The sequence below is a fragment of the Vipera berus genome (genome assembly GCF_964194415.1).
Source record: "Vipera berus genome assembly, chromosome: 2".
In the NCBI taxonomy this organism is placed as follows: domain Eukaryota; kingdom Metazoa; phylum Chordata; class Lepidosauria; order Squamata; family Viperidae; genus Vipera; species Vipera berus.
Window position 1 is genome coordinate 241,686,043 of NC_138203.1, and position 25,085 is coordinate 241,711,127.

At 41.7% G+C, this 25,085-nt stretch overlaps 1 protein-coding gene and 1 pseudogene across 2 annotated transcripts in view; both read left to right on the top strand.

Annotated features, from left to right (window-relative positions):
* Window positions 1–25,085, top strand: part of SRGAP3 (SLIT-ROBO Rho GTPase activating protein 3) — a 207,545-nt gene that overhangs the window by 110,921 nt on the left and 71,539 nt on the right. The window contains exon 4 of the mRNA XM_081318099.1: window positions 21,079–21,141. Coding sequence (XP_081174225.1) covers window positions 21,079–21,141 — 63 coding nt within the window. The remainder of the gene's footprint in view (window positions 1–21,078; window positions 21,142–25,085) is intronic.
* Window positions 12,112–17,363, top strand: LOC308661318 (mitogen-activated protein kinase 1-like; annotated as a pseudogene). The gene is made up of 2 exons: window positions 12,112–12,296; window positions 16,397–17,363. The product of its transcript is annotated as a mitogen-activated protein kinase 1-like (transcript).

Sequence of the window (25,085 nt, forward strand, 5' to 3'; positions counted from 1 at the left end):
GTGTGCTTCTCATTCATGGCGGCCATCTTATGGAACAACCTCCCATGTGAAATTAGATGGCCCCAAATCTCAGAGGGCTCAGAAGTCTATGAAGACCTGGCTTTTCCCTCAGGCAATGGGATTGGAATGTTAGTGGAGCTTGGTATGGATGTCTTGTTTGATGTTGTCAAGTAGCTGTGAGATGTCTAATTCATTTTTAAACTCTTTTAAAGCTCTTAAAAATACATGCTGTGTTTTCATCTCTTTGTTGACCAGCTACAGTTATTTTTAAAATGCGTGGCTATTTAAGTGCATTTATTTACCGGCACATTTATTTGATTAAATGTATAGGCATTATTGTGGTTACCGCTTCAATAGTAATTCTTGGGAAAGTAGTTTGAAACTGCAGGTTTTCTGGTTTGTCAATTAGATCTGTATTAACAATATTTCCTCCACTAACTACACTGAAAAGCAAGTAATATTACGTACGGCTGACTCCATCTGCAGCTTGCTGGATGTAGCACCTGCTTTTAATCAGGCTGAAGCCATATTATTCACTTTCGCAAATGCGTCTGAGATACTGTTCACATTATCCAGTGCTTTTTTTCTAAAAAAAAAAAGGTGCCGGAACTCTCAACTTGGCGGGTGCAGGAGGTGGGGGTGGGTGGGATGGGGCGGCGCTGCTGCGGTCATGGGTGCAAGGGGTGTTGGCGGCAGGCTCCCCCTCCCGGGGTCGGAGCTGGCACGGCTGGTGCTGTGGGAGCAGCAGGGCCCGGTCTATATGGTGGGGCTGCGCGGGGCGGGCAGTGGAGGCAGTGTGGGCCAGGCGATGCAGGGCGGCCACTTATTTATTTATTTTATTTAGATTTATATACCGCCCTTTCCCGAAGGACTCAGGGCGGTTTACAGGGCATTTAAAAAACAGTCAATACAAACGTTAAAACAAATTAAAAGTGATTAAATAGAACCCTGAAAAAATTAAAACCCAGTTAAAATTAAAATTAAAAATATTCTCAGCCTGGGCCAGAGAGCTCGAAGAGCCAGGTCTTCAGGTCCCGGTGGAAAGAACGGAGGGTGGGGGCAGTCCTAAGCTCCTCAGGCAGCTGGTTCCACAGGGCAGGTGCACCCACTGAGAAGGCCCTACCCCTGGGTGTTACCCGCCGGCAGTCTTTAACCAGCGGCACCCTGAGGAGACCCTCCCTGTGGGAGCGCACTGGACGAAGGGAACTTGATGCTGGCAGCAGGTGTTCCCTCAAATATCCCGGGCCCTCGCCATTTAGGGCTTTATAGGTCATCAGCAGCACCTTGAATCTCACCCGAAGGGCAACCGGAAGCCAATGCAGCTCGCGGAGTAGAGGTGTTACATGGGAGTATCGGGAGACTCCCATCACGACTCGCGCGGCCGCATTCTGCACCAGTTGAAGCCTCCGGGTGGTCCTCAAGGGCAGCCCCATGTAGAGAGCATTGCAGTAGTCTAAACGGGAGGTCACGAGCGCATGAGTGACTGTGCGTAGGGCACCTCGGTCCAGGTAGGGTCGCAACTGGCGCACCAGGCGAACCTGGGCAAAAGCCCCCCTGGTCACAGCTCCTATATGGTCTTCAAAAGTGAGCTGCAAATCCAGGAGGACGCCCAAGTTGCGAGCCCTATCAACGGGGGGTAACACCTCACCCCCCATCGTTAGAGATGGAATAGTCTGGTTGACCCGAGATGCCGGTATGCACAGCCACTCAGTCTTGGCAGGATTGAGACGAAGCCTGTTTCTCCCCATCCAGACCCGGACCGCTTCCAGGCAACGGGACATCACGGCGAGGGCATCGCTGGGTTGGTTTGGGGTGCAGAAAAAGAGTTGGGTATCATCAACGTACTGATGATACCCCACCCCAAAACCATGAATGATCTCGCCCAGCGGCTTCATATAGATGTTGAACAGGAGGGGCGAGAGAACCGATCCCTGAGGAACTCCACAAACAAGAGGCCTCGGGGCGGACCTCTGCCCTCCCGTCAACACCGACTGCGAGCGGCCCAGGAGATAGGAGGAGAACCACCGCAAAACAGTGCCTCCCACTCCCAACCCCCTGAGACGCCGCAGTAGGATACCATGGTCGATGGTATCGAAAGCCGCTGAGAGGTCTAATAGGACTAGGACAGAGGAACAACCCCTGTCCCGAGCCCGCCAGAGATCATTCACCAGCGCGACCAATGCCGTCTCCATGCTGTGCCCAGGCCTGAAACCCGATTGGTACGGGTCCAGATAATCAGTTTCATCCAGGAACAGAGGAAGCTGATGGGCCACCACACTCTCAACAACCTTCGCCAGAAAGCGGAGGTTGGAGACCGGACGATAGTTGTTTAAAACAGCTGGGTCCAGGGCAGGCTTCTTGAGGAGGGGTCTCACCACCGCCTCCTTCAGGGAGGCGGGGAAGACACCCTCCTTCAAGGAAGCAGTTATTACTGCCTGGAACCAGCCTCGTGTCTGGTTGCAGGGTGAGGCAACGGTGGCGCAGGTCCAGCACCAGGTAGGTCACCAGCCTGGCTGACACGGGTGAGCACAAGGATGGAGTGCACATGGACTCTGCAGAACCCACCTCCCACTCCTTGTCCTCTCTTACTTACCTAGTTGAGATGGTGTAGAGGGAGTAGCATAGCTTGTGCAAAAGCTTTTTTGTGTGTGCAAAAAAGGTGCCTGAATGCCATTCTGAGCGTTCTATGAGAAAAAAAGCCCTGCTTTTATGTTTTAATCTTATGATTTTAAATATATATTTTTTCTATTGTAAATTGTCCCAATATGTAGTTCCCATATTCAAAAAAGGGAAAAAAATAGATCCAGGAAACTACAGACCTATCAGCCTGACCTCGATACCTGGGAAGATTCTGGAAAAGATAATCAAACAACAAATCAGCGGACATCTTGATGCAAACAAAGTTATCACTAAAAGCCAACATGGGTTTGTCAAAAACAGATCATGCCAGACAAATCTTATTGCATTCTTTGACCAAGTGACAAAACTAGTGGACCAGAGGAATGCTTTAGATATAATTTACTTGGACTTCAGTAAGGCATTTGATAAAGTAGATCACAACCTACTACTTGATAAGAACACTGTGGGTTAGATAGCATCACCACCAGATGGATTCGTAGCTGGCTGACAGGCCGTACTCAGCGTGTGGTCCTCAATGGAACTGCATCTACATGGAAGGAAGTGTGTAGTGGGGTGCCCCAGGGCTCTGTTCTGGGGCCAGTGCTCTTCAACATCTTCATCAATGATTTGGATGAGGGGATAGATGGGGAACTCATCAAATTTGCAGACGACACCAAGCTGGCAGGAATAGCCAATACTCCAGAAGACAGGCTTAAGATACAGGAGGATCTGGACAGACTTGAACACTGGGCGCTATCTAACAAAATGAAATTCAGTTGTGAAAAAAGTAAGGTTCTACATTTAGGCAGGAAAAATCAAATGCACAGCTATAGTATAGGTGGTACCTTGCTCAATAGTAGTAACTGGGAGAGACATCTTGGAGTCCTATAGTAGTAACTGGGAGAGACATCTTGGAGTCCTAGTGGACAATCACTTAAATATGAGCCAGCAGTGTGCTGCAGCTACCAAAAAAGCCAACACAGTGCTAGGCTGCATTAACAGAGGGATAGAATCAAGATCAAGTGAAGTACTAATACCACTTTACAATGCCTTGGTAAGGCCACACCTGGAATACTGCATCCAGTTTTGGTCACCACGATGTAAAAAAGATGTCGAGACTCTACAAAGAGTACAGAGAAGAGCAACAAAGATGATTGGGGGACTGGAGGCTAAAACATATAGGGAATGGTTGCTGAAATTGGGTATGTGTAGTTTAATGAAGAGAAGGGTGAAGGGTGACATGATAGCAGTATTCCAATATCTCAGGGGCTGCCACATAGAAGAGGGAGTCAAGCTATTCTCCAAAGCACCTGAAAGCAAGACAAGAAGCAACGGATGGAAACTAGTCAAGGAGAGAAGCAACCTAGAACTAAGGAGAAACTTCCTGACAGTTAGAACAATTAACCAGTGGAACAACCTGCCTCCAGAAGTGATGAATGCTCCAACACTGGAAGTTTTTAAGAAGAGACTGGCCAGCCATTTGTCTGAAATGGTATAGGGTTTCCTGCCTGAGCAGGGGGTTGGACTAGATGACCTGCAAGGTCCCTTCCAACTTATTATTATTATTATTAAACCTCACCATGTGGATTGCATACAAATATTATATAATTGGTAAATAAAGGTAGAACATATGTTCAATATACATCAAATGATAATATGCTTCCCTACAAAGTCAATTCGTGCTCAACGACAGACCAAGGAGTTAACTCAGAAAGGCAAGAGGAAAATCTAGAAGAGATCTGTGCAACTTGTAGAAGGGAAAGGCCCACACTGATAAATTAAAAATCTTTGTGGTCTGCAAAGGAATGCTGGTGGGCTAATCAATGATTTGGTGACTAGAGGAGCATCTACAGTGTTGGAGCTTGTGGTCATGGTAAGCCATGGAGGCACTAGGCAACATGACTTTCAGGGCAGTGGTGGTGATTTTATTACTTTTTTTAAAAAAGTCTGTGCTCTGGTAGGCTGCATGTACAGGACTGGTCTAGAATTTATTTTGGAGCATTCAACTATCAAGAGCAGGCATGTCAAACACATTTTGTTTGAGGCAACTTCTTATAAAAGAATTGCCATTAATTTGTTTTAATAAAATAAGTTAAATCAATTTTTCACTTGATTTCAAATTAAATGAATTATATTGGTTGACAATGAGATTTTTTTTAGTACAATTGCCAAATGCAATAAACTGGTTTTAGATATATGTTACTGGAAGGAAAAAGCAATCCCTGCTGCGTTACTGATCCCAGAGAAGCATTTGCATGTATGCAGGTATCCTTAGGGTGCCATAGTTATGGATGAGAAATATTGGTTGCAAAGTTGGCATTTCTGGATGTAATACAGATATTTTGGACTTATTTTTGTTTCTTTGCATGTTTGATATTTTTAAAAACGCATATGCTACTGACTACACTTATGCACATATGTAACATCTTTTGCTAGGATACATGATCAATGCTTGTCCAAAATTTTAATATACAGATAATATCACCAGAAATTATTTTAGCCTTTTTAATAAATGTTGTTATTGATGTTTAGCTCACCAGGGAAAACATCATATATTGTTATGTATATACTAGGTTAATTATTTAAAGACTGAAGTGCAACATAACTAGATTCTAAATAATCTATTTTTCAAAACACACACCAGTCCAAACAGTAAAAGTAAAGTCCAAATTAAGAATATTTCATTCTTAAGACTTTTTTAGATTCAAAATAGTTTTCAAGAGTGTACAAAAGATACTATTTTTTTTCTAGAATCAGCTAAATTAAACATATTACATTCTTTCCTGTTACCTTTGATTTCATTGCAGAGATGTTAACATAAGAAATAGATTATTTTGTTATCTAATTTTACCTTCCAAAAGACAGAAGCAGATGAAAAATGTGAGGTTCTTTCCTGTTGGCTTTTTTGAATTAGCTGTTTTAGATTCTAAAAGTTTACTTCCTAAAGAAGTAATCCTGTAAATAATTTTAATGTCCTCCTCTAGTGCAGGCTCGTTTACGACTCAAGGACTTCAACTCCCAGAATTCCTGAGCCAGCATAGCTCAGCTTGGAAACCTCTCCCTTTCCCCTCAGCATGGCTGGCTCAGGATTTCTGGGAGTTGAAGTCCATGAGTCATAAAAAAAGAGCCAAGATTGCTAGCCGTATAATAGGCTTAGGAAAGCCAATAAGGGAGCTGGTTTTTTTCCCCCTGCAAAAAAAAGGTGCCGGAATGCCGTTCTGAGTGTTCTATGAGAAAAAAAGCCCTGACATTATCTCTCTTGAGGTTGACATCTCAGTAGAGTTCACATCTCTGGAAATAATGAGTTAAAGCCACAGATGAAGGCTTGGTGGTTGTTGGAATAAGCTCTTATTAGAGAAATTTACCATTGTGCAAACAGTACCTTATATTGACAAACCTAGCCTTTCTTTCCTTTAATCAAGTATGCATTACTCCCAGTCTTTTCTTTCCTATTCATATATCAATAGTCCTAATTTAACAATTGGGACTAGCAAATCAGTCGTTAAGTGAAGCGGTTGTTAAGTGAAATCATGGCTATGCATATGATCTTACTTCAGCCTTCCTTTGCTTTATTGACATGCAAAGTTTTTAAATGCCAGGATTGTTTGCGAAGTTGTTTTTTCATCACCATCAGAACTGCAAATGCATACTAGATGTTAAACAAAGATCACTTGTTTTTGTTATATTTGGGTAGAGTACAAGAAAAGAAAGCACATATCGTGGCTTTACTGCTTGACATTAAAATATCAGCAGGCCGAATCCTGGTCATTGAGGTCAAGATTTATTTACCATCTTTCAAACCATAAGCTTCCAAGTAGATACCTATGACAAAAAAAGTCTTGATTTTATAAAAAGAAATATTTTTATCAATTACTACATTCTGGGAACAGTTAGTCTTTTTAATTTGAAATTATACCCTATGTAGTTTTAATGATCTGCCCACTGTATTTTAAGCCAGGATGATTAACCTGAACTAATTTAACAAGAATGCAGCACACAAACAGAATTAGTATATCATGTGAAAATTGTAGGGGATGGAAGTCACCTGACACTTCAAAATGATTGCCTGAATGAGGCTCTGTCCCTGCTTCAGTTAATGGAAGAGTATTTCCTGAAATATGTTTCCCAGTATTTTATACAATTTGCAGAAATTATGCTCAAATCCATTTTTAATAATATGTGCTATGAAATGGCTGGCTCCTTAAAGATTAGGAGCAGTCCTAATTGTTTTGCAGCTGTTGAATTTATCCCTGATTGTAAATTGGAGTAACATTTGGTTTCAAAAATGTCACTTTTAATTTCCTCCTTCAAGTTATTAACAGGTTGTGACATCTTGTGGGATAGAAATGGTAATAGCTGCTGATTTTTTCCCCCCATTGCAAATGGGTATTTTCAGTGTGCAAATAAAAACAGTTACCATAAACAGTGAAAGATATTGATTCATGTGGGAATCGTTTTTAGTTCGTGATGGTTGGAAGATCCATCACCTGCCTTTGTTCCAGGGAATACAAACATGAATTCATTCTGTAAGATTTTTTTAGGCAGGGTTCGGGTTAGGGATTATACAATCAAATTATGAGAACAGATTCAATATATTTACCTTATGCAAAAGAGAATATGAGGAACACCAGGTATTCCTCAAATTCAACCATTCATGTAGTGACTGTTTGAAGTTACAGCGGCACTGAAAAAAACGACTGTTTTTCACACTTTGCCTGTTGCAACATCCCCATGTTCATGTGATCAAAATTTGGATGCTTGGCAACTGGTTCATATTTATGACGCTTGCAGTGTCCCGGGGTCATGTGATCACCTTTTGTGACCTCCTGACAAGCAAAGCCAATGGGGAAGCCAGATTCACTCAACAACCAAGTTATTAACTTAAGAACTGCAATGATTCACTTAACAACTGTGGCAAGAAAGGTCACAAAATGGGGCAATACTCAATTAAGCATTGTCTCACTTAGCAATGAAATATGAGCCAGTTGCCAAGCATTCAAATTTTGATCACATGACCACGGGGATAAGTGTGAAAACTTAGTCATAAGTGTGAAAACTGGGCATAGGTCATTTGAACAGTCACCAAATATTCATTTGGGTTGTAAGTCAGTGACTACCTGTACTTTAATTGAGAGGTGACCTGAATGGATGTTAAAAGGTAAAGGTAAAGGTTCCCCCGCACGTGCGTGCTAGTCGTTTCCGACTCTAGGGGCCGGTGCTCATCTCCGTTTCAAAGCCGAAGAGCCAGCGCTTGTCCGAGGACGTCTCCGTGGTCATGTGGCCGGCATGACTAGATGCCAAAGGCGCACGGAACGCTGTTACCTTCCCACCGTAGTGGTCCCTATTTTTCTACTTGCATTTTTACGTGCTTTCAAACTGCTAGGTTGGCAGAAGCTGGGACGAGTAACAGGCGCTCACTCTGTTACGCGGCACTCGGGATTCGACCCGTCAAACTGCCGACCTTCTGATCGACAAGCTCAGCGTCCTAACCCACTGAGCCACCGCATCCCTGAATGGATGTTAGACTAGAAAAAAGAATCATTCATACTGTTGTTAGTACTAAACTAAACTAAAAGGATCTAGAAACTGAGTGCAGAATGACCTAAATACTAACAGCAAAAACCACAGTATTGTACAAGGCTTTGTTGCTAACCAAAGCTTAATGGCAGAAGTCTGAAATTACTTGGGAGATATCAGTTCCAGCCTAATTTTAATAACTGCATGGCAGAATTTAGCAGCATCCAAGAAGTACAATGAAATAAATCTTTAAGGTGATTTCCCCCCCCCTCTTGTTTAAAAATGTCAAATATAACTGAATATATTGGATAAGTAAATTTGTCAGCCTTTGGATAATGGTTACTGCCTGTCTCTTCCATTGCTGGTCTGTTGCATATGGATAGGCATCCAATCATGCAAAGTTACGAATCTTGTGATAAGGGCCTAGGAATATATGATGATTCTTGTCTTATCATGGTAGCTGATTAATCAATAACCCCTAGCTCTTCTCATTAGCACCGTTATAACAATATAGAGCAGACATGTCAAACACAAGGCCCGGGGGGCGGATTTGGCCCGCGAAGTGGTTTCATGTGGCCCGTGAAGCCATCCTGGAAACAGTGAGGGAACGGCCCCCACTGCCTTGGCCCTGGCCCAGAGACCCTCCTTCTGCCAGAGACCCTCAGATCTGTCCCACTCCTGCCCAGGCCCCCATAGGCACCCTTGATGCGAACGATGTAGAGCTGGCCACGCCCACCCAGTAGGCCATATGCACTCTAGCCACGCCCACCCAGTAGGCCATGCCCACCCTGGCCACACCCACCTGGCCCCTTGAGGGCAACCGCAATGCTGATGCGGCCCTCAATGAAATTGAGTTTGACACCCCTGATATAGAGCAATCATTTTCTAATTCCTATAGTTTTACAAAAGAGGAAGGATGTAACATATAAGAAAGGTTAATAGAATATAAGTGGATTGAACTTTCAATCCATACTGGCAGAGTTTAAATGAGTTCAATCTCAAGAAGTATGATCTTGTCAGGATTCATATTTTCAATAGGGTAAAATGTGCTATAAATTTCCCATTAATATTTCTGGAACGAAATATTTCTAGCAAAAGTCTTCAAAAGATTTAGACAAGTGATATATTGATGACTCGGAGGGAAAAAATGGTTCGTTTAGTTCTGACAAAGAGCTATGAAATATTGATCTGTATTAGAATTGAAATGAAAATGGGCTGGACACATAGCAAGAAGGAATGATGGCAGGTGGACCAAGGCAGTCATAGAATGGATTCCATTTGATAAAAAGTGTCCATGAAAGAGATTTAAAACAAGATGGATTGATGACATCAGCAAGTATTGTGTGCCCAATTGTCAAAAGAAAACTCAGTAACGTATTGGTTGGAAACATGCGGAAGAGGCCTTCATCCTGCAGTGGATAATAAAATAAAATAAATAATAAAAAACCTTTATTGTCAAAGTACAACATGTGTACATTGAGATTAGCTGAGCCTCCCCCTGTGCTCTCTCCCCCCAACACACAGTGACAACAAACCCTCCATCCCACCACACTATGTGAACCAACTACACCACACACCGGCCTCCCAAGTCAACTCTGCGTAAGATTATATCCCATTCAAAAGCCTAACAGCCCACGGATAAAAGCTGTTCTTCAGCCTGTTGGTACGGCTGGCTATATTCCTATATCTCCTACCGGATGGTAGGAGAGTAAAGAGAGTAAAGGATAGATAATGATTAAGATGATGATGATGATGATGATGATTTTATCTTTAATTGGGTAGTTGTTCCTGACTTTGAGAATCCATATTTTATTTCAGGGATCCCTAACCATGTTGAACTGATGTTTGGAATTTTGTGGGAAGATTTATATGCTTTTGCAAAATTGGGATTGTATAGAGCCAAATACATTCTTGGAATTAAGAAAGCTTGAATACCTTTTTACATACATGCATATGTGCACTCAAAGGAAATATAAAAAGTAAGGTGGGGACAGGGAGTTTATTAAGTGTAGTTGAGTTGCTCATGCATGGGAAACTGCGTTGAGAACCATATCCATTTTAATTCATATAATCCATTATTTCTATTATTTAAACAGACATCTTTTCTTTGTTTCTGAAAGTAGTCCAGCTAATAATTTATTTATTTTTATTTACTTAAATAATTTATATGGCTGCCCATCCCATATTGGTAACTCTCAATGGTATATATGGATTAAAAATCTAACAATTAAAAAGCAATAACATATTAAGCCTAATGATACCTTCCAATCAAAAAATGACATCAACAACAGAGTTTGCCTAAACTCCAGAGTTAGCCAGGTCATCATCTTCATCATCACCACCATCAGTTAAATTTAAATTAAATTTATATGCTGCTTGACTCCCAGTGACTCTGCATGATGTTCAGGGTTTTACAAAAGGCTACCAGGAGCAGGGCTATCTGGATCTTTAGGAGAAAAAATGTTGCATAAGGCAGGCACAGCCGCAGAAAAGTTATCCTTCTGGATCCAACAAGGTGATATTGTTGAATAAAGGGGCCCCGGAGCATGAACTTCCTGCTAGATCTGGTGGGTTGAGCAGAAACAATAGGGGGAAAAATGATTAGCTATTCCTTGGATAATTCTATAATTGACCATAAAAATACTTCAGCTCTTGTTACCTAGCAAAAATAACTTTTTTTTCCTCTTTCACAAACAGCATTTTGTTACTACTAGAATTTCCTGGCCTGCTTTCCTTCAGCAGCCATAAAGCATAACCTGTTTTATGATATCATAAGTCTGTTTTTGCTAGAGATGCCTGTCTCTAATAGTACAGTGATCGCATTATGTTACTGTTCTGAGTGGAATAACATCCTATGGAAGCCATGGGTCAGACCAGAACTGCATAGTAGTTAGGAATGTCTACTGGCTGGCTTTGGATTTATGATTAAGGTCTGGAGTTTTATTACTATTATTATTAGGCTCTGGGGATTGGGTTGCTGATGGATCAGAGGGTCTCATCTTTCAAAAGCTGGGGCATTTGTTATAAAAACCTTTGCCTGAAAGACATGATTTATTCCCGGGCATCTAGCCTAGGGCTTTTCATTAGTTACCCTGAGCTGGTGTACTCAAACAGCATTTACTTTTCTGTTGATGGTGTGGCTTAGGGAGGTATAAACCTGTCTGTCAACTTCTTTATATTGTTTAGAAGTGAGACTGATTTGTTGAAATGGTCATGCAAAACTTATCACGACAAAGGGCCTTTGTCCTCTAGTGGTTGTGGTTTGTTGCTAAATAGAACTCCTCCCTAGTGCAGTAGCAATTATTTTTTTTATGAAAGGTTTATGGCAGAGTAGTTTTGAGAACTAAACACTGAAGCTACAAACTAGGAAACATCTTGGATCTTGGCAGTGAAAATATTTCTGTCCCCCAATTAGGAAGCCTTTCTCTTCCTAACATTATCCTTTTATAGAAAAACAAAAAGGCCCCGAAATTATTTGCAAAGAAACTGTCATGCTCATGGTCAAACAAGGCGTCCTTCGACTGATTCCCCCCCCCCATATTTTATTTATGTATTTGTTTATTTAGATTACAGGCTGCCCAATTCCTCAATTACTCTGGGTGGCTTACTTGGAAAAAAAACAACATATAAAAATTGAACTCAGTAAAATAGCACAAATACCAAAACCAAATCAAAATAGATTGTCTCCAAATCAAACAAAATGAAGGGGAAGAAAGGGTTTGTGTGTGCCACAATAACCCTGTCTCGTAAGTCCTCAAGAAGAACAACTAGGTTTTTGATAATTTCCTAAATGACTTAAGGGTGGAAGCCACATAAATTCCAGAGGGAAGGTATTGCAACAGAGAAGGCATGCTTTCCGCATCCTGAAAGATGGCATTCTTTAATCAATGGGGCCTAGAGTACATCCAGTCTGCTGAACTGAACTGGATGGGCAGAGACCACTAGAGGTAAGGGGTCCTTCCAATTGCTTGCTCCATGAAGGGCTTTGAAAGTGCACGGCACACTGAAATTAACTGGCAATCAGTGAAAAAGCAGCAAGCTTATATGTGTCTAATATACAATGGATCCCTCACTGCTGTTCTGCTTTGTTCTGGACTATCTGTAACTTCTGGATGGTCTTCAAAGCAGCCTCATGAAGAGTGCATTATGGTAGTCCAAATGTGAGGCAAACAGGGCATGAATAAATTTCTGAAGGTCGTCCCAGTCCAGGAGGCCCCCGCAACGGACAAACCAGATGCCCTTGTGCAAAACACTGTGCCTACAGCTTCCACCTGCTTAATGAGCAGGAACTGATAGTCTAAAAGGGGTCCCAGATTGTGATAAGTCTCAAATGGGGAAATGCAACCCTTTTGAAAGTCAATAATGGAATATTTTCAGATCTGGTGGAGCCTCAAACACAACATATTTATGGAGAATATATTGTATGCTTCTCCCAATTTTAAGTTTCTCTAGCTTGCTTTCTGACGTGATGAGTATTTATTTTCAATAACTCAGTGAATGATGATAAATGAAAAAAATATATATACTGGCTTGATTAAATCATTCATTTTGATTAGGGATTGATTCTTTTCATGTAAATTTTTCTCCGTAGCATATATTCTATAAAAGGGATAGGTACTGTATGTATGATCATGCAGATGTTGATAGTTTTCATCCACCGCATCCTAATTCCATTGATTGTAATGCTGACATTGATTTGGAGTACTGATTTGGTTTTTAGATTCAGGACTTTTTGACAGAAGTGGGTTTCTTGGCATATGTATACACATGCACATACGCATACCTGTGTGATGAAACTATGGTTCATTGGATTATAGTACTCACATTTTATTGGCTCAGGAATTCTGGGAGTTGAAGTCCAGGAGTCATAAAAGAGCCAAGGTTGCCTAGCCCTGTCCTATGCCAAGCATTGAGAATGTCAGGACGGAAAGCAGATTTCCCTCCTTCATGTAAAAGCTACCAACAATGAGGGACTTACATGGGAGTGGGAAGGAGAAAGGACAGGGTTTGTTTGTTTTTTTGCTTTTATGTTGGTTTTCCCCAGTGCTTTTTTTTTTTTAAAAAAAGGTGCTGGAACTCTCATCTTGTTAATCTTTTATTTATATAATTTTATTTATTTATTTATTTATTGGTTTATACTCTTTGGTTGCGCTGTGCCCTGTTTGCAACTCTGCTACTTACTGAGAGAAAGTTGGTGAAATGGCTTCCCAGGGACACAAAAGGAGGAAAGACTGCTGAGAAGTGCACTTACCTGTATACTGGCATTGTGAAGATTCTGGATTTCCCTCTCAGCCTTCCTATCCTAGGAAGATCCAGCAGAGATTGACCAAAAAGTTCATCTCAGGTCTGAATTCCCGTGCAGTGAAAAGGAGAGAGGGCTTGGAACTTCTGGTTGTAGTTATCCACGTTTCTGCACACTGAGATAATCGGCCACTTATACAAATACAGAGCCTATCATGCTTTTATATTTTTAGTTTTTAGTTTTAGTTTTAGTTAAACTTACCGTATATACTTGAGTATAAGCCGACTCGAGTATAAGCCGAGACCCCCAATTTCACCCCCAAAAACTGGAAAAAGTTGTTGACTCGAGTATAAGCCGATCCGCCGTTCTGCAAGCCTCTGCCGCCAGCAGAGGCTTGATCCGCCATTTTGCAAGCCTGAATACACAGGAATACCCTGTGTGGCCGCGGCTCTCGGGGAAGCCCTGGCTGTCCGCTTCCTCGCTCCACGCTGCCATTCGGGGCCCGCGTGTTCCCTGGGCAAATCGCGGCGCCCAGCAGGCGAGGAAACACGCCCGCTCCAGTCGCCCCCCCTTCCCTCAGGAGACGCGAAGCAAGTGACCGCCCGGAGCTTACCGAGGACTTGCTTCAGTGCTTCCAGGATCGCGCGCACCTCTCCCAAGCCGCCGCCGTCCGGAGACCTGCCGAAGTTTGGGGAGGTTTGGGGAGGTGCGCGCGCACCTCCCCAAACCTCCCCAAACGTCGGCAGGTCTCCGGACCTCTGCGCCCTGCCTGCCTGCTTCTTTCCGCAGCGGAAAGAAGCAGGCAGGCAGGGCGCGGAGGAACGGAGACCCGGCGACGTTTGGGGAGGTTTGGGCGCCTCCCCAAACCTCCCCAAACGTCGCCGGGTCTCCGTTCCTCCGCGCCCTGCCTGCCTGCTTCTTTCCGCTGCGGAAAGAAGCAGGCAGGCAGGGCGCGGAGGAACGGAGACCTGCCGACGTTTGGGGAGGTTTGGGCGCCTCCCCAAACCTCCCCAAACGTCGCCGGGTCTCCGTTCCTCTGTGCCCTGCCTGCCTGCTTCTTTCCACAGCGGAAAGAAGCAGGCAGGCAGGGCGCGGAGGTCCGGAGACCTGCCGACGTTTGGGGAGGTTTGGGGAGGTGTGCGCGCACCTCCCCAAACCTCCCCAAACTTCGGCAGGTCTCCGGACAGCGGTGGCTTGGGAGAGGTGCGCGCGATCCCGGAAGCACCAAAGCCTCGGCCGCGCACAAGTTCTCGGTGAGTTTTTTTGTTGACTGGAGTATAAGCCGAAGTGGAATTTTTCAGCCCAAAAAGTGGGCTGAAAAATTCGGCTTATACTCAAGTATATACGGTATATACCACATTCTCCCGTAGGACTCAGGGCGGTTCACAAGGTTTTTTAAAACAATGCAACAAGTTACAAAAATTAAAAACAATTAAAATAATTACACTAACCTTGAAATATAACACAATTACAATTAAAAATACAATTAAAACCCCAGCTAATACTCTCAGTCTAGGCCAGAAAGCATGAAGAGCCAGGTCTTCAGGTCCCGGCGGAATGAGCGAAGGTCAGGGGCAGTCCTAAGCTCTACAGGCAGCTGGTTCCATAGGGCCGGCACACCCACAGAAAAGTCCCTCCCCCTGGGTATTGTCCGCCGGCAATCTTTTACCGGTGGTACCCTGAGGAGACCCTCCCTGTGGGAGCGCACAGGACGAAGGGAGCTTGATGCCGGCAGCAGGTGTTCCCTCAAATATCCCGGACCCAAGCCATTTAGGGCTTTATAGGTCATCACCAGCACCTTGAATCTCACCCGGAGGGCAACCGGAAGCCAATGCAGCTCGCGGAGTAGAGGTGTTACATGGGAGTATCGGGAAACCCCCATCACAACCCGCGCGGCTGCATTCTGCACCAGTTGAAGCCTCCGAGTGGTCCTCAAGGGCAGCCCCATGTAGAGAGCATTGCAGTAGTCCAACCGGGAGGTCACGAGCGCATGAGTGACTGTGCGTAGGGCATCTCGGTCCAGGTAGGGCCACAACTGGCGTACCAGGCAAACCTGGGCAAAGGACCCCCTGGTCACGGCTCCTATATGATCTTCAAAGCTGAGCCGCGAATCCAGGAGGACGCCCAAGTTGCGAGCCCTATTGACGGGGGGGTAACACCTCACCCCCCATCATTAAAGATGGAATAGACTGGTTAGTCCGAGATGCCGGTATGCACAGCCACTCAGTCTTGGCAGGATTGAGACGAAGCCTGTTTCTCCCCATCCAGACCTGGACCGCCTCCAGGCAACGGGACATCACGGCGAGGGCATCACTGGGTTGGTTCAGGGTGGAGAAAAAAAGTTGGGTATCATCAGCGTACTGATGATACCCCACCCCGAAGCCACGAATGATCTCACCCAGCGGCTTCATGTAGATGTTGAACAGGAGGGGAGAGAGAACTGACCCCTGAGGAACTCCACAAATAAGAGGCCTCGGGGCAGACCTCTGCCCTCCCGTCAACACCGATTGCGAGCAACCCAGGAGAAAGGAGGAGAACCACTGCAAAACAGTGGCTCCCACTCCCAACCCTCTGAGACGCCGCAATAGGATACCATGGTCGATGGTATCAAAAGCCGCTGAGAGATCTAATAGAACTAGGACAGAGGAGCAACCCCTGTCCCGAGCCCGCCAGAGATCATTCACCAGCGTGACCAATGCCGTCTCCGTGCTGTATCCGGGCCTGAAACCCGATTGGTACGGGTCCAGATAATATTTATATGAAACAGATACATCACCTGAAAATTTAGGGGAGAAAACATTGTGTATATATGTATTTTGGTTCTTACTTTAGAAGCATTTGGCGTGTTGCACTGTCAATTGTACTGTCAATTATATACCTATAAATACATCACTCGTGACATAATTTTTGGAATGTGTAAAAAAATTTGAACCAGCCCAGAAACTCATTTCCCATTGTTTGTGTATATATAGAAAGTAAACCCTGATTGCCTTTTTCCGATCCAGCATAATGAGCTAGAGGTTCAGCCTATGATAATTTGAACAGAGTTTGAGTGGCGATAAAGAAAATCAGCCCTTTCGAACACCAGACTTACTGTCAAAGGACCCTGAGGGAGATCAAAATCCTGTTGCGTTTCAAGCATGAAAATATTGGAATCAATGACATCTTTCAGGCTCCAACTATTGATCAAATGAAAGATGTCTACATTGTGCAAGATCTCATGGAAACGGATCTTTACAAACTCTTAAAGACTCAACATCTCAGCAATGATCACATTTGTTACTTCCTTTATCAAATTCTGAGAGGACTGAAATACATCCATTCAACCAACGTATTGCACAGGGACCTCAAACCGTCCAACTTGCTGCTAAACACTACTTGTGATCTCAAGATATGTGACTTTGGTTTGGCTCGTGTGGCAGACCCAGATCGTGACCTAACAGAATACGTAGCTTCTGGTTTCCTAACAGAATACGTAGCTACGCGTTGGTACAGAGCGCCTGAAATCATGTTGAATTCTAAGGGTTATACCAAATCTATTGATATTTGGTCTGTAGGCTGTATTCTGGCAGAGATGCTATCAAACAGACCCATCTTCCCAGGAAAACACTACCTTGATTAACTCAACCACATTCTTGGAATTCTTGGGTCTCCTTCCCAAGAAGACCGGAACTGTATAATCAACGCGAAAGCGAGAAATTATTTGCTTTCTTTACCATATAAAAATAAGGTTCCCTGGAAAAGATTATTTCCAAATGCTGATCCCAAAGCTCTTGATCTGTTGGATAAAATGTTGACTTTCAACCCTCACAAGAGAATTGAAGTGGAAGAAGCCTTGGCTCACCCCTACCTAGAACAATATTACTATCCCAGCGATGAGCCTGTAGCAGAAGCGCCTTTCAAATTTGACAACGTGCCAAAGGAAAAACTGAAAGAACTAATTTTTGAGGAAACTGCCAGATTCCAGCCAGGATACAGATCCTAAATGGCATAAGGGTACATCTAAGTGTTTTAATCTTAACTATGTAAAATGGACACACTTCTTTTGTATTTAATGTAACCATTTGATAACTATTAAATTATTATATATGATCAAAAAAAGAAAAGAAAGTAAACCCTGAAATAGATTTGGAAAGAGCAAGGACTTTGATTAAATGGAAATGTTGCTAAGCATAGAACTGTTGAGTTAATTTGCAGCTGTTTCCGCTGTTTTTCTTTTTATGTGCTTATGATTTTTTTACATTGCATTTTAAAATCAGCTAAATTGAATAGGAGTAAGATTGTGACTGAAAGAATACTAATTCTGAAATATAGTAAATATCTTTAACAAGTGACGTTAAATTTAGCTTTAGTGTAATTTGCTTGCTTACTGTAGCTAAAACTGGAAATTATATTTCTAAAGCATTAGGATGGATCATTGAAAAGAACAAAGATTTAATATTTATGATTCAAAAATATAAATGTGTGAGAAATATGGTTTTAAAGACCTTTGCAACTTGTTCTCATATATACCCTGCCAACAGAATAACTAAAATTATGAAATTTAGAATCTACCAAGCTTCCCTCCCATGGACAGAAGACAGTCCATGGGAAATGTGAATCAGTAATCCATAAGCATGATAGGCTCTGTATTTGTATAAGTGGCTGATTATCTCAGTGTGCAGAAATGTGGATAACTACAACCAGAAGTTGCAAGCCCTCTCCTTTTCACTGCATGGGAATTCAGACCCGAGATGAACTTTTTGGTTAATCTCTGCTGGATCTTCCTAGGATAGGAAGGCTGAGGGAAATCCAGAATCTTCACAATGCCAGTATATAGGTAAGAGCACTTCTCAGCAATCTTTCCTCCTTTTGTGCCCCCGGGAAGCGATTTCACCAACTTTTTCTCAGTAAGTAACAGAGTTGCCAACAGGGCACAGCGCAACCAAAGAGTATAAGCCAATTAAGAAAAAGGTATTCAAATATTTCCCTCTCTTCTCCTTTACTGCTTCGAGTGGTACGCCTGCTTTTGGGGGGAAAGTGGAGGCATTTATTTCTTGCTGCCTTTCCAAGTCGAGGCCCCTCACGGGAGAGGGCGCGGAAAAGACAAATGATTCCAGGAAAGACCCGGCATGCTCAGGGTTGCTATAGCAACGGGCTCCTCGTTGGAATTCACGGCAGGGCCACGCTCTGACAGCGCAGCGGTTTGACATTGCTGCAGGCTGGATGCTAAGGTCGAAATTGACATTTAGCCATGTGAGGTTAGGGATTCCTCTTTTTCCCCCCAGCACTCAGGAATCAGCAGTCACACGTTTCTACAAAGGTGAGGGAACAGAACACAGTGGAAGCGTGCATCGCGTTGAGGGCCAGGCACTCCAGGGTGGCCACTTAGACACGCAGGGCGAGGCAACGGTGGCGCAGGTCCAGCACCGGGTAGGCCACCAGCCTGGCTGACATGGGTGAGCACAAGGAAGGAGTCCACATGGACTCCGCAGAACCCACCTCCCACTCCTGGTCCTCACTTACCTACTTGAGGTGGTGTAGTTGGGCAGCAGGGAGGAGTACAAAGTTCCTGCCAACTCTCCTTTGCTGCAGACAACTTGCCTGTGCAACGTTTCCTAGCCGGGTCTTTTGGCGGGCTCAGCAGCATTTCCTATTGGCTTTCGAAGGCCAGTAGGGAGTAGCACAGCTTGTGCAAAAAAAAATTTTTGTGCAAAAAAAAAAGGTGCCGGAACGCCATTCTGAGCATTCTGTGAGAAAAAAAGCCCTGGTTTTCCCACTTTTGTTTACTAAAAGTCACATATGTAGGTGTATATGTGAGGAATGTGCTCATGGCATGGGTTAACAGCACTCACAAAAAGGGGAAAAAGAGCATTTGTAACTGTTAAACAGTTTAACATGGGGGAGGGAGTTGAAGCACCATCTATAATAAATATTGAGATTTGGGGTATGATATCTGTGTGGTGTCTTTATTTTCTTGGCCACTGAACAGCAGTTGCAAACTAAGTGTTTGAATAGAGATAACAGGAGGGGGCCTTTTTCCATCTGCTTGCAATTTAAGAAGCAAATGTTCTCCTTTTTTTTAAGGCTGGAATACATAATGGAATTGCAAGCTTCATCCTTTACATGTATGAATTTCCTTCATCCTCCATTAGCATGACTGGGGATTATGTTATCTTTGCTAGTCCCCAGTTAAGGGAATAGCAATGATAACATAACCTTTAATTCAGAATACAGATTAATGGATTTATACGAGCAGAACACATTTTTCAGCGTGGAATGAAATATCAAATAATGTTTTTGTTTGTTCTGTTCAATCTGTCAAAAAGGCATGGAAAAATGTATACATGTCTGAATTTTAGCCAGCCTTGTTACTATATTTAATTTATTTTCCAACCATACTTATGTGCCACCCAGGTCAATAACTCTGGGCAACTCAATCAATTTACTTGGTACAAGTCTAGAAATCATATCTGGCTGTATTAATCTCTCCTGCGAGGATAACATTTGTCAAATATGGATGGAGCATTTGTTATATAAATTTTAGATACAAATTAGTATAAGCAAGTAGGGATTGTATGAATAATTGAGACAAGTTTAAATCCAAACAATGGCAACAAGTATTTTATAAATCTATATTTTGCTGGAAATAGAATAATTTTGGCTTCTTGAATGAAATTAAAATTTTGCATAATCAAAGCAGAAATTGTGTATGTGTGCATTATAATTATAATTATAATTTTTGGCTTCTTGAATGAAGTTAGGATCTTGGTTGCACAATTGATGTACTTACCTTGTGTCACCATCCCGCAATAGTACAATTAAACTGTTGGGTTCTTGTTGCTTTCTGAAGTTGGTATTACCAAACTAAGTAACATCAAGGCATGAAAAATGAAGCTTGTATCTAAAATACATGATCTTTGATATATTTTATTCTTGCTAGACCTGTATCTTTTGCTCATCTATATTCTTGCTTTGCCTTCATTTCTGCTTCCTAGGTGTTTTATTTCTGCTCATCCTAATCATTGCAGTTATATTTAACACATTATGTCAAGAATGTTCTTAGGCACTGTGAAGAATATAAACAAGTCTTTTAAGATAACTTTTACAGACTTAACCTATAGTGCTGTACAGTGAAGCTGCCCTACTTTTTAACCAGAAAATTCTTTTATGCATCAAGTACCACTGATAATTTTGACAGAGAAACTGGATCCCAAGGACATAAGTAAAATGTCCGTTTTCCCCCAAGAACATAGTTCTGGCATCCTCTTGTTATATTTATCATTGATGGAAAAATTTGAATGCTTAAAGTTTGATGACTTCTCCAATGCCCTGGGCATTTTATGACACACATGTCACATCTAGTTCTTCAGCTTCCTTATCCTGCCTACAGTTTTGGCAGCATTAGCAGCATTGGTGGGGGGCTGGGGCATTGATGTTATGGGGTGCGGGCCACCATTGGGGCATCCGTGGGGGCGGGGCGGCATCCCTCCATAACAAGTCCAGTTTCTCCTTGGCTCCTTGGGAAAATTAATTGCCCACCCCTGTTATAGCCTGTGGACATTTACATGAGTGGTCGAGGATCACTGCTTTATAGGATCAATGCTAATCCTTGTTTATCTGCAGCTTCAAGAATGTTGAAAGTGCAAGTTTTTCTTTTCTTTACAGCAGATCTTGGGAACTTTACATATTCAGCTCTCTGTTTTCATTTTGTGTTGCAGAGCAAGGAAATTGGTCTTCAGATGCATGAAGAACTCTTGAAGGTTACGAATGAACTCTATACTGTGAGTAATTTTACCCTGGCATTTGTGTCATAACACTCAGGAATAAATATACATGATGACATGTGTGTGTGTGTGTGTGGTGGGGGTGTCTACAGAGTTAGTGTGATCTGTTTTGAAAATTTCCAGATATATTTCAAGCAATTAGGATTCATCAGGGAAAAGGATGCTAATTATACCAGAATTGAATTTCAATCCTTAAAACAGATTTTCTTCAATATGATTTGTGGATCAGTCTGAAATTGTATCATCTATTACAGTAAAAGATGGGAGTGGCGATTTTATCTTATTTCTTAGCTTTATTTTTGCAGAATGTTTTTCTCGTTGGGCCAATTCTTTTTTCCATTGTAGCTTTTCTGATGTTCTGGCACTTAGTAGCAATACTTTTCTTTTCTTTTTTTAAAATAGCTCTTCTGACATGTTTACAATTTGGTCTACCATTGTCTGTCCTTGATTTTAAATAGTTTTAAATATCCCTCCTCCTCCTCTAACCATATTTGTTACTTATTTATTGTCAGCACTGGTATGTTGCTATTCAAAAGTAGGTTTCTTAGAGTGGCTTATAATACAGTAAAATGTTGGTAAATATTAGCAATATTGAAAATACTGCAATCAGAAGAGTGATGTAAAGTGTCTTTAGATATATTGTATACCTGCTGGGTGGTAAACAACTATAGTATTTTAACATAGTATTTTAACATATTCAAGGTGCTGGTAATGACCTATAAAGCCCTAAATGGCTTGGGTCCGGACTATCTAAGGGAACACCTGCTGCCGGCATCATCTTCCCATCGTCCTGTGCGCCCCCACAGGGAGGGCCTTCTCAGGGTACCGCCGGTTAATGAATGCCGGCGGGTTATTCCCAGGGGAAGGGCGTTCTCTGTGGGTGCGCCTGCCCTATGGAACCAACTACCCACAGAACTTAGGACTGCCCCTGACCTTCGCTCATTTCGCCGGGACCTGAAAACTTGGCTCTTTGATCTGTTTGGTCCAGACTGTGGGGTTGTTAATTTAACTGGGTTTTAGATTTACTCTTGGGGCTTGAATTTAATTTGTTTTAATTGTTTTTATTTTTTTGTATTCATGGTTTTAACTGCCCTGTAAACCGCCCTGAGTCCTATGGGAATAGGGCGGTATACAAATCCAATAAAATAAAATAAATAAATAAATAAATATGGGGGGACAGTTTGTATTCTGAATATAAGTTATTTGAGGAAACTAAAGTAGTGGATGGGAGCCAAGGAAAGAGCTGGTTGCACAGATCCAGCGGTCAGGCCAGTTCATTTTTCATATTTTGCAACTTTCTTAGAGATGAAAATCACATGTAAATAGATCAAACTAAGGTCTTGGTGAGACTTCCTGGTCTTTTGTAATGGATTTAAGTGATCCAAAAGGAAGTGATCCACAAGAAAGATAAGTTTTGTAAACCAAAACTTGGAATATGCAAGTAATGTGTTACTTCTGAGATCCTGATGCAACTGTAAGTAGCCTATGAGAATCATTGTTTAAAAAAGTGGAAAAAGAAAATTCAAAAAAGTTAGAAATCACAAATAGATTATTCATGATAATCTACATTCAACAGGGCATCTTAAATTCATTTAACAATCTTTGTTTGCAGTTTACAGTATCCTTTTGATTATAGATATTCAAGCAATAAATTCAAAGTTTTTCCTCACAGTTTAATTCAATTTATAAACCAGTTTTGACTGATATTCTACCTGAACAATGCTTCTGTGTAACAATTATGAGCAAAATACACTGGCCTAAAATTTTTGTGTAGCTACAAAATTCTTAAACCTTGTCAAAATATCATGGCTTTATTAAATATTCAGGCATTATTGCTTTAAAGAAACCTAGTTAGCAAACAGAACAGCATTTTTTAGAGATTTTTAAAAAATGGTTTTGTATATCTGAGGAAAAAAGGAATGGGAATTGTAATAAGATAACTGAGTTACAGTTCAGATTTATGCATGACTGTCACAGCTGGTTTGATTTTTATAATAGTCCATTCACTCAATAGGATACTCTAGTTCTTGTTGTGCTATATGTGGCATATTTTTCTAAACAGAAAAATTGGTTCCTAAATCATGATTTGATGTCAGGATGCTTGAAAAATAAAGTGCTAAGATATTTTTAGGTCTTGTTTAGCGGCTCGGTATTTAAGGGCATTAACTGGGAAGATGTTACCCTTGTCTTAGACAAGGAGAATGTTTTCTGTAGAAGGAAAAAATTGGTAGCAAGTGGAACAGTATCATGGATTGATGAATTATCTCAGGCCTGGGTTTTTGAACCACACTGTATCTAAGATAGCAGACTCTCAACTTAGATTCACAGTTGCTTTGTATGTTATCTTTTTCATGTCACTATGTGTTATGAAAATGTAACATTTTTGTTTGGGAATTACCTGGTATGCTGTGCCTACCTGAATTTTGTACGCTTCTGTGGAAAAATGTGTTTCCTATTTCAATTTAATAGGATGATTATGTGAAATATTTGCATCATAGGAACTAGTGTATATTATTCAGGGCCTAAAGTATCTAATTATGATGCATTGCCTCAGCAACACAAAATAATATATAGTTGATGTTTGTATTTATTGTAGAGAAAGCGCACCAAATGAGACAAAAAGCAATATTCTTTACTAGGGATCTTCTTAAGAATAGATAATGAGTATTAAAACTGTACTTATAGCTCTTGCAGGAAAATATTAATTGTGTGGAGAAAACCAGCATATGTGCATACTTCATTAGACACCTGAATAATGTAATAGATTATAACTCAAATCAACTTTCTAATCCAGTGCATCTTCTCAACTTGAAAATGTGTGGACTTCAATCCCCAGAATTTCCCAGCCATTTCTGATTGGAGAGCTCTGGAAGTTGAAGCCCACATATCTTCAAGTTGACAAGATTCAGAAACGCTGGTCTAATCTAAAATGAAAAGACCCCAGAGGAGGAGTCCAAATGTCAGCTAAGGCACATCCAGCCAAGTCCTTTAGAACATTGATTGAATTCAAGTTGACAAGTGAGTAGATAGTTGCATAACATGAGGTGCTCTAAGCCAAAATGTCCTGTTTTGGGGTTTTTTTGTGTGAAAGATTCTGCCAAAAGCTACTGCAGCATGAAAAAAAATGCACTTACAAAAATTTGTGTGCAGTTATTTAAAAATGGTTATCTTATGTATTCTTTCTTTAATTTTATTCTATTCCCAGTATCTTGTCTGCTGTATAGAATACTTCAGTAAGACATATTGCCACCTTAACATGTTGTTTTGAAAATAAAGCTTATTTACATATTTGAAAAAAGCTTTTGAGCCTTGTAAACTTTGCTGGAAAAAAAAAGAAAATTATGCCTCCATTGATTGGTAGTTTCTAAGTCAATTTGAGAAACAACATTTTGGGAAGATTGATTTACTCCCTACCCTTATCCCAAAATAATGGATTCAAGAATCATATGCATTCCAAAGATCATGGATAACCTAATGCTCTTCTTTAAAGATTAAATCTATTACTTTCAACCGACCCTGGATAGCAGCCAGAGAAGACGATGTGACATTCCCTGTAATAGTGAAATTAGGTAGCCCATACAGCCTCAGTTAATAACTTGTAAGTGCCATTTTTTTAAAGGAAAGTTTCTCGTTCACCAAGGCAATTCCACATCAAGTGTATTACAGTTGACTAAAGCGAATGTTACTAGAGTCTGAACATCTAGATTCTTTTTCTTCTTTTTCTCATTTGTACGTATTGTGCATCATCAAGACTGGGAAGGCACACAGAACCTGTAAAATAAATAAATACAGTATCCCTTAAGCCTGTGAGCCACTGATTTGTTAATAACCTTTTATTACGGAGTTCTTACAAATAGCAAATATCCATGTGGAACAAAGTCCGCATAGAAGACGGCACATAGATATATGTAGAAAGCTATAATAGAAGCTGTAATAGACTG